The 13264-nt window shown below is 42.6% G+C and overlaps 1 protein-coding gene across 3 annotated transcripts in view; it reads right to left on the reverse strand.

The window, feature by feature from the left end:
* VCAN (versican) overlaps positions 1–13264 on the reverse strand; it is a 128793-nt gene that overhangs the window by 19315 nt on the left and 96214 nt on the right. For all 3 annotated transcript variants that reach the window (XM_081881162.1, XM_081881164.1, XM_081881163.1), the window contains 2 exons: positions 7432–7590; positions 5274–5356 (listed from right to left, as the gene is read on the reverse strand). In XM_081881162.1, the coding sequence (XP_081737288.1) occupies positions 5274–5356; positions 7432–7590 (242 nt within the window). The remainder of the gene's footprint in view (positions 1–5273; positions 5357–7431; positions 7591–13264) is intronic.

The raw sequence follows: 13264 nt of genomic DNA on the forward strand, positions 1-13264 counted from the left end.
TCCCCCAAGTATCTCCGTATTTAAAAATGGGTAGAAGATTAAATTGGGTAGAAGAGAAGGGCGGCCAAGATGATCAAGGGTCTGGAAACCAAGCCTGATGAGGAACGGTTGAGGGAGCTGTGCATGTTTGGTCTGGGTAAGAGGAGACTGAGAGGAGATATGGTAACCATCTTCAGCTATCTAAAGGGCAGTCACATAGAAGATGGAGCAAACTTGTTTCCTTCTGATCCAGTGACTAGGAAGGACCTGAACCAATGGATTCAAGTTACAAGATTCTGACTAAACATCAGGAAGAAATTTCTGACAGTAAGAGCTGTTCGACAATGGAATGGACTCCCTTGGAGATTTTAAAGCATAGGTTGGATGGCCAACTTTCATTGATGCTTTAGCTGAGATTCCTTGAGGTCCTTTCTAACTCTACAATTCTATCATTCTATGATTATGTTCTATAAATCTGTGATTCTGTGTGCAATTCCCTAGACTCTAGCAATGATCAAACATTTACGAGCTGTAGTTTTCAATAAGCTATAGCCACCAACTATACAAATATACCTGTTAAAAATTTCATTTCATTTATATTTTTATTTTCTTTACCGTTCAAAAAATGGGGAAAAAATGATTTCTTTGGTCAAGAAACAAATTATTTCAACCAAAATTTATTTTTCTTCTAAGATTTGAAAATAAGAGATGCTTCTCCACATGAGACAAAAGCTATCACTACAGCTAGAAATTAAATATTGAATGGTTTGGAACAAAAGTACTATGCGATTGTTCTTGAGCTCAGGTACACCCCCCCCAACTGGGGGCTTTCTCCCTCCGCTCATTTGCCCTTCCCAGTTTAACCAGTTGGAGCAAAGCTTTATGATAGAGAATCCTTGGACTTCAAAAACAGCTGGACTAGATAATCTGTTTCCTCCAATCCTATAAAACACAATTCTAAAAATGTATATTGCCAGTTCTTGCCAAACAAATTGCCTTACATGGACAGAATGAGAAAGCTGAGGACTTCCTCAATAACTTCATGAAAAAGATATGCACTGAAGCAACCCCAAAGCACATTCTATAATTTGCCATGGTAGTTTCCCATTAAAATGTTCTGTTCCTATGAAGAAGAAGAAAAAACCAGGAAAAGGAGAAAAACAAAAGCAGAAGTGACAGAAGAGAATTTCTGAAGACAAAGCTGACAGCAACTGAAAATATTTCATTGTGCCAATTCATAATTTATTTCAGAACTCTGTGTTGGATACATTCATTCATTTGTCTGTCTGTCTTGCCTACTAATTACACTTCCATATCCCACATTTTAAAATATATGTTATCTTCTGCTTTTCTTCCATCATGGAGCCCAAGAAAGTGTAAAGGCAGTTTCAAAGCTATCACCCATCTAGGCACTGACTAGATGTATCAGCAAGGTTGTGCCTTTAGGCCAGTGTGGGATTATTCTTTCAGAAAGCATCATAGTGACATACACTGGATATCCCAGATGGGTACAATCCACAGTGAAGCCTCTTTTGTTTGTTAGGCATCACTGCACTGGTTTCCCAGGGTGTGGCTGCTGTGACATTGCTAACAGCTTCTGGGAACCACAGGTGACAGCTGAGTGCAGCGTGGGGACCAAAGGTGGACAAACTACCCCAGAAGGAGCACAAAATGTCCACCCCCACCCCTGGGAGTACTACCACTCTCCTATCTATAGCAGGGATAGCTAACCTGTGGCGCTCAGTGTTGGACTCCAGCTCTCATCAGCCTTGACTGCTGGTTATGCTGGCTGGGGATGATGGGAAATAGAGTCCAGCAACATCTAGAGGGTTGCAGGTTAGCCACTCTGGTATACAGAATAGCAGAGTTTTTCAGGAAAATACACAATAAGTCATTGCTTAATAAAACAACGCAAGGAACTATCAAGTGAACTTGTTACTCCCTTCAATTCTATAACCTGTGTCAGAATTCAGCTCAAAACACAGTGCACACTCATTAATTAGTTGGAAAGTTGGAAAAAGCTGTATCAAAATGTGCAGATAAGATGTACAGTGGTACCTTGAGTTACAGACACTTCAGGTTACAGGCGCTTCAGGTTACAGACTCCGCTAACCCAGAAATAGTACCTGGGGTTAAGAACTTTGCTTCAGGATGAGAACAGAAATCGCATGGCGGCGCGGCCGTGACAGCAGGAGGCCCCATTAGCTAAAGTGGTACCTCAGGTTAAGAACAGTTTCAGCTTAAGAATGGACCTCCAGAACAAATTAAGTTCTTAACCCAAGGTACCACTGTAGTCTCAGCTCTTGACACCCTGCCAATGAAGAGGGCAAGCTTATACAGCCATGGTAGACTTCTTTGCTACTTCTCATATACCCTAGTCCCCTGCCTTCCTCCTCTCCAAACTCTCGCACAACATTTCCCTATCCCTTTAAATAAAAAAGGATGCACAGAATCCTAGAATTGTAGTGTTTGGAAGGATGGCGGGTTAAAATTATATTCATTGCAACTAGTGGAAGTTGGGACCAGTTCTCTTTTGCTGAGTGAGCTGGGAAGGCAGGAAGTTTACATAAGAAATGAATAAGAGCACTGCTGGATCAAAATGAAGATCAGTCGAGTCCAGGATCATGTTTCCCACAGTGACCAGCAATACATCTGTGGGAAACCCCGGCAAGACCTGAGTGCAATAGCATCTTCTGCTGTTATTTCCATGCAACTGATATTCAGAGGCATGCTGTTTAACACTTTGGGATGCATAAAATACTGGTCATGCTTAGAAGATATCCATTAATGTTAGCAATGACTGAATTAAGTTCTATTGATTTCAGTAGAACTACTCTAATCACTGCTAAGTCTGGCTTTAATCCTGTTTGTATAAGCTGGAAAAAGCATAAACGTTATTGATTGTTTCTATAGAAAAGAAGTGGAGGGAAGTGGTTAACAGAAAGGAAGAAAAAATGGGATAGAGATCAGACGGAAAGAGGTCTGTTGGCAGATGTCCTTATCCTGCTCATCAAATGCCTTCTTTTCCTCATCTCAAAAAAGAAGCTAAAAATTTAACACTCGGGTTTGTTCAAAAGCCTGAATTAGGATTTCATTTCCTGGAGTCTGAAGATTGGTTCCATGCCATTCTTGGCTCTCCCACCCTGAGGTTTATCACATGTTTAATACTGACTAGCTTGAAGACAGGCTGATCTTGCAAATACAATTCTTGGAGTGCTAGAATGCATTCAGTCATGAAAGGGTGGGGGGAGGATAAACATGGTAAGTGGAGAACAAGGCCATTCAAGCCCACAATACAGACAGAATGTGTGAGGCTTCCAAGAATGAGGGGAAAAAGGGGTGGGAGGGTGCCCTGGGGAGAAACAGGCTCTCTCCTGCCACACGCCAAGAGAAACTACTCCTCAAGGCACAATAAAGCACATTTGTTCCAGCAATAAAGTATGTCAGCAATATAGCACATTAAGAGAAGGAAAGAGTTGCTCCCCTTTTTCATTTTCTACACTGTCACCTGCAGCAAATAGCAGCTCTTAAAGAAAAGGGTCCTTCAAACACATGCACACACACAAAGCCGCTCAAACCCTCTGGTAAACTCTAAATGGTAATCAATCAAGGCGGATTCTTCAGTGACTTCTTTCTGAAGCTGCCATGTGTGATAGTCAGAAGTGATGCCAGGACCAGACCTTTTCCTGGAGTCCTGACAACAGAAGGCAAATAGGAAGCGTAGCCCCAGTATCTGTGCACAATCCACGGGCTAAAAATCATATACATTTCATATGGAAAAAAGGTATTTTTGACTTGGATGAAACAAAACCCTGTTTTAAAAAGAAAGGGGCAGCTGAGTGAGCAGCAGTTTTATTTGCTTTACTTTTGAATTTATGCGGTATTTTGTTGCAAAGCATCTGCACTTAGGTCGGAGAGTGAACTGACTTCAGTTCATGCTAATCAATCTGAGAATGTTCCACACCATCCCAGTTAGGGCCTAGCTACATGTGGCAGGAATAAGACGCCATTAGTAATCATGCTGTAGCTTTTTAAAAAAGGAGCAGGAATTGTTCCAAGGAGCACAATATGGGGTGGAGGGCAGATTTAAGCTTCCCCTCCCACACCAAGGTATCAGAGAAAACCCACACCACCACAGCAATTTGTGTTAGGATAAAAATTCATGTTGATATCATTTAAGCCCTTAGAAAAAAACAGAACATGGAAGACTTCAGTCTCCAAAGCAGAATGCATGCAAGGCAAGGACTTCAGTGTGGGACGTTGGGTGCCTATTCTCGTGGCTGCAGGTTGGCAGCCTTTGTGCAATGCAGCTGGGACTATAGGAGCCTCAGTGGTTTGTATTCAGGGGGTCCAGATGCTAGCTCCCCCCCCCCCCCGCGTGCGCGATTTCCAGCGTTTGTGTCTGCGCAGGCGCAATTTCCGGCACCACAAAAACGAGTCTCCACGCCACGCTGCACCAGTTTAGCACAGCGTTCAGGGACTCACTGAGCGGGCAGCTCGGCTCTGGGGCAGGTAAAATGACCCCCATGGGCCACTTGTGGCTCATGGGCCTTAGGTTGCCAACCTCTGATCTAATCTGAATCCCTCCTAGTTTAAGCAAATGCCTAGAGGAGGTGCAGCTAACCTGACGCCCTCCAGAAGTTGCTGGAGTACAACTGCCGCCATAATCTCTGGTCATTTGCCATGCTGGCTGGGGCTGATGAGAGTCTTGGTTTGGAAATATCTGGAGAGCCACAGTTTATCCGCCGTTTGCATAAAGCCCATACAATGGTTGTGTATAAGCTACGTTTTTAAGTTGCTAAGGAAACCGCTACCACCATTTCTCTTACTTCGCCCTATTATACAAGCAAAAGACATGTCTTTGTCCCAGGCATGCAATCTAATTCAGTTGGGTGGGGCAACAGTAGAAAAGAGTATGAGCAAATGCTAAGATGGAATAAATTCAAGCATATGCCACTTTATTTTAGTTGGAGGTTGAGGGCAAAAGGATTAAGGGAAGAGGTAAGTTTTGAGCTGGAATTTGAAAGAAAGACTGGACCAGGAGTAAGGAAAGCTATGTACAAACACGTGAAGTGTCACACTCACCAGGGCTCAAATCCAAAACTACCTTGGCATTATTATTGCCTGCCCTACATTACAATAATAAGAACACCATACCATAGCAAATCAGGCTGGTTGTTTGCTAGGATATAGTTTTCTCCATTGTTCTCGCAGTCTGACCTATTTTCTTTTCTAAGAAGCAGTGTCACAAACAACTGAAACGTTTTCCAGATACTGTTTCATAGGTCTCTTACCAGCACGCTGCCATCAGTCCAGCGGAAGTCACTCTCATACATCTTATCGTTTAGGCCAATCCACTGGTAATCATGTCCTATTCCTAAAAGGAAACAGAACCAGTGATTTTTTTTAACCAACTTTCCCATAAAAGGGAATTATCTCAAAATGAAAGTATTTTCATAGACTTGAATTAGCCTTCCTGTGTGTGCTTCAAAATGATTATTCTTTCACAAAGAAAATAAATGAATATCTGCAGTGTGCTCCAGCTTTTTATAACTGAAGTTATTTATTTAAAAAAAATCACATTGCCACCCGCCCCCCAATGATTTCATATTTTGCTGCTGACTACTCTTAAAGAGTTGCATAGTTGGTTTGCTTTTCAGATGGCTGTATATGATAAAATGCTTGACACTCGCCAGTATTTGAACAGGCTTGTTTAGTTTGTTGCACTTAAAGAAGTAAATCTTCTCAGTGCCCTTATGGTATCAGACTAATAATTTATCTATGAAAACAGGTGGTGGAATTCGACATAGTACTAAGGCAATTGTTCCATCAGTGCAAGAGTGCCAAATGTACTGCTCTGTTTTCTTTTGGACCACATCAGTGAGGATGAGAGGGGGGTCTTGTTGTCTGGACAGTCCAGGAACCTTCATACACATTGTCCAGGCTTGTACCCCGAGGAAGTCACTTTGCTATTGCTAGCACAGTAATTTGATTTCACCCCCGAAGGCACACTCAACTGTCCCTTGAGACAGACAAATGCCAACAACTACAAGGATTTCTGCAAGGAAATCTCCTCTCATCCCCTATTCCTGCATGCCCCCTAAAACTGTTCTAAGGGTTCTTCCAAGTCCCTCGAGAAGATTTGAGGAGGGTGTGTAAGAAGGGGAGAGGGAGGGTAAGTGGAAATCCTCATGATGGTAGTACTGATTAGTAGATTACCACCCATGGTCACTCATCTTGATCACTACTGTTGCCATTTGCTGTTATTTTATATAGTCCCTGAATACAAATGTCCAATGACTGTGCTGATTTCACATGTACTGTGATCCAGCAACTTCAGTGCACATGCTGGTGCTCCATTGCGTATTTTGCACCCTGATGTATCAGGCTGTCCAGCTCTTTAGAGTTGGAGAATGATGTGAGTAGATGACAGTAATTTAACCATTTTGTTATGTACCACAAATTGTATGTAGAATATTCCCTGGAAGAGGTAAAAAGAGTGTGTCACATTTGTATGAGCACATAGAAGTTGAAAAATGCCCAATTGAAAACATAATATTTATAATTTTTTTGAGGGAGGGAACCCTCACCCCATGCTGATTGTATTTTCTTGTTTAATATAAAAAACAGAAAATGCAATAAGCTACAAATAATGAAAATGACCACCATAATATTTCCTTCTTAATTTTCCTAGTTATTTCTAATGTTTTACTGTGCAGTGCTGGTGTGCCGATTTTTCTTTCCAGGGATGCATATCCTCCTGAAGCAATTTTTAGAAACATTTGAAAGGAAGGATGTGCCAAACGACTTGGCAGAAAATCAACAACCTGGTGACTTCTCAGAAGACAACACAAACCCAGAACGAACATGTGTTTTCTTCCAAGAACATATTCAGGGAATGAACATCTTACCCAAACATTAACACAACATAAGCATTTTGAAATGAACCTCATGTGCATGACAATTTTGATTTTCAGATAGCACCTGGGACTACAACCAATGTCAGCCACTTGTAGTAGAACGCAAAGTGACTGATGCAGGCGTTCTTGCGGGCAACAGTATTTTTAAAGTGCCTGGAGATGAGACTGTCTAAACAGTGAACCTAAAATAAAATTAAAACATCGGAATAAAATGCCTCATTTAATTCTTCTTCTAATGTCTTTTTCTCATGAACTAAATTCTTTAGGATTGTAAAAGATGAATCCCTCCAAAGATCAGCCATTTCTCCCACTCTAGCTAATGAGTTTGGCAGATCCTTAGAGCTGGGCTGAAAGGAACAAAGTAGCGGTCAAGGACAAAAGGTCCTCTTTTAAAAAGGATAAACGATAACACACATTTCAGAAAGCAAAACATAAAATAAAATATTTGGAGGCCTGGTGGATATTTTATTTTACAGCCATTTCCACTGCCTCTGCATCCTCAAGCACAGCGTTGGATCAAAATGCCACATACGGTTCACAAAGAGCTGTTCTTCATGAGACAGGATGCTGGTCAGATGGGCTCCCTGGAGGCGGCACTCTCTCTCTGCCGCGTCCCATGTGCGCCGATGAGCAAAGTATTTGTAGCACTGCCCTTGGAACTTGTGCCATCCGTAATCACAGGTTTCGGTATCTGCAACAAACAATTGCAAAACTCTTATTGTAAACGGGTTGGCAATGCCCAGGGGCTGCCCATTGGCAGAGCCAATGCTGAAATGCCCAAAATGAAACATTCAGTGACAAGGGGAGCAGACATTCTACATACAGAAACGCTCAAATGCTTCACTCAAAAAAAATAAACTGAGTCTGTGAATAACATTTATGTAGTAAGTGTGTGCCTTCTGCAGATTGTGGTTTGGAAAATATTAAATAACATCAACATTAAGGAGAGGGGGGAGACCATGGTTGTGAACAGCATAAAATCAGCAATAAAATTGCAACCATGACACAAATACAAAATACATTATACATCAGCTTAATACACTGAAACAGCTGGATCACCCCTCAGGGTAAAGCCTGGACAAACAGGTGAATTTTAGGCAGGAGATCAAATGCCAATACTGTAGGTATCAGGCTGATGTTCACTGAAAGCATATTCCAAATAACATGCTGCTACCACACCCAAGAAAAGACCCTGATGTTGGGAAAGATGGAGGGCACAAGGAGAAGGGGACGACAGAGGACGAGATGGTTGGACAGTGTTCTCGAAGCTACCAGCATGAGTTTGACCAAACTGCGGGAGGCAGTGGAAGACAGGAGTGCATGGTTTGCTCTGGTCCATGCGGTCACAAAGAGTCGGACATGACTAAACGACTAAACAACAACAACCACACCCAAGGCCCTGATCTTAGTGAGCATAGAATGAATCACAGGAGCAAACTAAGAGCATCTCTTTGATGTCCAACTTTGAAGAAGAAATTGTGCAAGACAAGGAAGTGGTCTGGAGAAGTGAATTTTACTGAGGGTTGGAAAGTTAAGGTGCACTGGCAGAGATAACAATGAACTGACAGGTAACCTTATTACACCCAAAAGCTCTGACCCATAAACATAAAAAGAGCTTCCTGAGGACCACAGCTCCCAAGGAAGTTGCTTTCACCCAGGGAATTCTTCATCTGGGAACAACCTGGAGCCCCCTGTGCTGAGCAAAGCCCAGGAACCAGCTAGATTTAGAGATAAGGATGTGTTAGGCTACCAGTCCAGACATCAGCAGCCAAGATCTAATGGGCTCTGAGCCTGCAGAAGTGACCGATGACTTAAACAGATGGAAATGAAGATGTTCAAGACTTCAAGGAAAAATTCCTTGGGAGTAATGGTCTTCTCCTGAGTAAGGTCTTCCTTCTCCACTTCTCTTTGACAACAGTTGATAGAATTCAACAGGACTTGGGCAATCCTTTTCTACCAGAAATGTGCCTTGATTCTAAGCCACTGCTTGCCCGAAATCATACCTTGCCTGAGCCCTCATTTGAAATACTTCTTGTCTGGCAACAGACCTCAGACTGGCCTTGGATTGGTTGCTGACTGTGCCCACAATAGCTCCCTTATCTGGAAGTTCCCTTGAGACCCAGGACCCAGCTAGGACAGCAACTAAGCCACAGGCAGTGGCTCTCACTACACTAGAATCAGGACACTTTCTCATCTGAACAGTGTACAGGTTGCTTCTTCAGCAGAGGAAGCTGCTGCAGTTACATCTTCAAAGAAAGCTATTTGCATATAGAGCTTTTTGGATTTGGGCCATGGCTTGTATGTTTTCCAGATGCATACACTCAGCCATTAGCGCTAGAAAGCAGAAAGGAAATTCTACACCAGATGCCAGATACCACATTCCACGTGGAATTGCAAAGAAAAATGGAACAACCTCATCTGTGTCATTTAACGGCTTAAAATACCATGATATCATTTTAACATTTCATAGGGGAAAAAACAGCATAAATGAAGGTGCAAGCACTGCACACACTTGGGCGTCTGATCCACTTTAATTCCTTTAGCAAAACTATACCCTATGCTTGGTAGTTAAAGGTCACCTATTCCCCCCATTAACCATTGTTGAGTGATACAGTTTTAAACATACAGGGCTGGGAGGGGCTTCCTGCACTCACGCTCCATGACTAAACAAGCTCTAATCACAGCTAATGATTAAAACCCATTGTAATATCATTCAGACAACATGATTCACTGAGCAGAGATTAGCTGAGGATAGTCAGATTTACCCAAGTAATGTACATCTCAGTGAAGCCAATGGCAAAGTTTCCATTGATTTAATTCATCTCCACCGTGCAAATACATTTTGAAGTAGATAAAGGCAGAGGCGCAGATTTCAGATTTAACTGTGAAGAAAATTCATTCCTGATTCCTAACACTTTGAAAATGGAGACTCGAGGAAGTTCACTTCCATAATAAAAATGATGCATGAAGACTATTGTCAACAAATACTCAAAAACACTGCAGCCCACACCCTGACAAAGTTAGTCATGACTACGAGTCAAGAAAAGTGACATAGGCCAGCAAGCTGTACTCTTTCACATCTCCACATGTCTTCCTGATGCACATGTAAAGTGGTGTGTGTGTGTGTGTGTGTGTGTGTGTGTGTGTGTCTGTGTGTGTAAATAATGTTTGCATCAAGTGGGTAAAGGGAGCAAAATCCCATCTAGAGCCGAGGGTCTTGTTTTTTTCTTGGAGGTTTTTCTTTTCTCACTCCTCCCACAACGGAAAAGAAAACCACTTTGCCGAATTTTCTCATATTTCCCTCTGCTAATTCTTTGTTATGGTCACCATTTCCTCTCTTCCACACCACACATAGACACACAATGCGCTGGGTATGTCCACGGTATTGTGGAGGGTGTGAAGTCGCACTGTAGCCTCTTGAGGGAGAAAAGCCCCGCACTGAGAAACTGTAGGAGAATTTCTCCTCTCTACATAGAAATTCAGTGCATGGTCTGCCCCTGCCCAACTCCACCCTATTCCCCAACATCTCTGCCCACACACAGGATGGAGATTAATATTGAGAAACTACACACGTGTCAGATTTGGCCCCTCCCCCCCCTATCTTATCATGCTGTGTTTGAATGTTTGAAGCACTTCCTACACACAAGGCCTAAAATCAGAAATGAGCTGGGTGGGCAGAATTATTATTATTTTTAAGCAAGAGGTCACACTATGGGAGGGGCAATGGCTTTGTTCACCTCCCTTGTCATGTAAAAAAAGAAAAGATGCCCCCACTTCTCAATTTTCTGTATGTGAAAAGGGAAGAAACATGAATATAATACACATGGCTGCACACGTAGTTTGGTTCTAAATCTCATTGAAAGCAATGGGATTCGAGTCAGCTGCAACTGATTTGTTCCACTGGTTTCATGAATAACTTTAGTTGGACTGGGCCTGTGTGCTAGGTTTTAACATTGCAACAGGACACACATGTTATAACTAGTGAGAAAGAAAAATTAGATCCAGGTGGATTTCTGGCCCTAATATGGAAGGGTCTTGTGTTTTTTCCCACAGCCTTCATAAAAAAAAACATTATTTGCGTTTTTCATTTTGGCAATGCAGTCTTTAAGAACTGATGACTGAAAATAGCCATGGAAAAAAATAACTGTTGTTGTGCATGTTGTGCAGTTCACAGATGCAAAGCTGGAGTACTACCTCAACAGAGATTAAGACCAGCCAAACAATAATAAAAAGGCCCCTGGAGGGGACCTTTTTAAATATATTAAATAAATTTAAGGGATTATTTTCTGAAGGCAGCTGTAAAACTAAAACATAAAATAATGAAATGCACGTTGTCTATCTTCACGTGACGGATGGTCCCGATAAGAACACACAGTAGAAAAGCGTTTGCATCAGCCTATAATTCAATTTTGCTAAAGAGAAGCAAACATGAAGCTTGGCAACGTAGCACATTTTAATGGCTTCGTGTCAATTACACTGCCAGTACCGCAGAATCCCAGAGTGGAGCTGACAAGTGGCATAAAATTCCACTGCTGCTTTGGGTTGTGCCTGAGCCCTTTACAGATGTGCTTTTTTAAAAAATCATGCTTTAGGGTGAAGGGATGGTTCAAATCCAGTGAGGATCTACACTGAGAAAAAGAGTTCCATTCTAGCCTACTTCCTAACACAAGCAGTTTCTAGGAGAAGGGATATTTGGATATTTGTGGATGTTTCAACATATAACTTTCTACCAGCATTCCAAAATGGTACAGTCCCTGCAGAGCTCCACTGCACCTTCTTTCCACAAGGTTGCACTCTACTAAATTCTGCCCACTGAAATTGATGTACCCAAGTTAACCATGTCCTTCCATTTGAATGGGTTTATTCTAAGCAGGACTGACATTAGATACAACCCATGGGATGGTGCTAATGTGAGGTCCATATACAAAAAGAGGTCTTAGGTTTTTTTAAGTACCAAAGAGCCTGTTAGACTAGATAATCCACGAAATTTCCTGAATCAGTGAATAATTTAGATACAAATAATAATAATCCAATGCGACCCATGTGCATAGAGATGCTTTCTTTTACAACATTCTAGGCATTCATAGTTAAAATGTATTATATAAGAATTGAAATGCAGCTTAGCATGTTTATGGTGTTTTAAAAGCTGTTTCACTAAACCCAGGAGTCATTATAGTGCAGCAGTTCATTTTTATTTATGGAGGACGGGTGTTTTATATATTCACATCATCTCTTTACAATAACTTCAGCATGGATATTATTCTTCAGACGTATCTAAGTTATACTGTCTAGAGATTCTGAGCAGAGTTGCTTTTAAAAAATTGTTTTAGAGCTGTTGGCTTGTTGTTTTTTACTGTTGCAACAAACATTTGACTATAACCCTTGTCTTGTTTTAAAAGTCCTCTGAAAATGCGAGAAAAGCAAAGTCTGAACCACAATTACTATCAAAGTCAGCGGGGTATAGTAGATAAAGCACTGGACTTAGACTGAGACCGAGGTTGAAATTGCCATGAAGTTTACTGGCAAGTCACTTTTTAGCCTACTTTACCTTAAAGGGCTGTTCTTAGGATAAAAACAGTATTACTTCATGGATGCATCTCTGATGTCCTTTGGGGAAACATGGAATACAAAATGTGGTAGGTAATGGATAATTCCATTAACATTTCAACCTGCAGACCCATTTTTTAATTTCCATATACAGTGGTACCTCTGGATGCGAACGGGATCCGTTCAGGAACCCCGTTTGCATCCAGAGCAGAACGCAAACCGTGTCTGCGCATGCGCGGGTCACGATTTGCCGCTTCTGCACATGCGCGTGACGTCATTTTGAGCGTCTGCGTATGCGCGAGCGGCAAAACCCAGAAGTAACATGTTCCGGGTCGCCGCAGAGCGCAACCTGAAAACGCTCAACCCGAAGCGACTTTAACCCAGGTATGACTGTATACCGTATTTTTCGCCCCATAGGACGCACTTTTCCCCCTCCAAAAATGAAGGGGAAATGTGTGTGCGTCCTATGGAGCGAATGCAGGCATTTGCTGAAGCCTGGGGTGCGCACCGACCCCTCTCGCTCTCCAGGCTTCAGGAAGCTCTCCGCAAGGCGCGGGAGCCCTGCGCTGGGCTCCTGCGGCTTGCAGAGAGTTGCCTGCATGCCGAAGGCTGGGCGCGCTGAGCTCAGCGCGCCCAGGCTTCGCGCAGCTCTCCGCAAGGCGCGGGAGCCCAGCGTTGGGCTCCCACGGCTTGCGGAGAGTTGCCTGTTATGGGGGCTGGGGTCGGAGGAAGCTCGGGCTTCCCCCGCCCCAGCCCCGCGCCTGGGGGGGGGAAATTTTTTTTTCCTTTCCCCCCTAAAAAAAACTAGGTGCGCCTTA

This window comes from Podarcis erhardii (genome assembly GCF_964252035.2).
Source record: "Podarcis erhardii genome assembly, chromosome: 11".
NCBI lineage: Eukaryota > Metazoa > Chordata > Lepidosauria > Squamata > Lacertidae > Podarcis > Podarcis erhardii.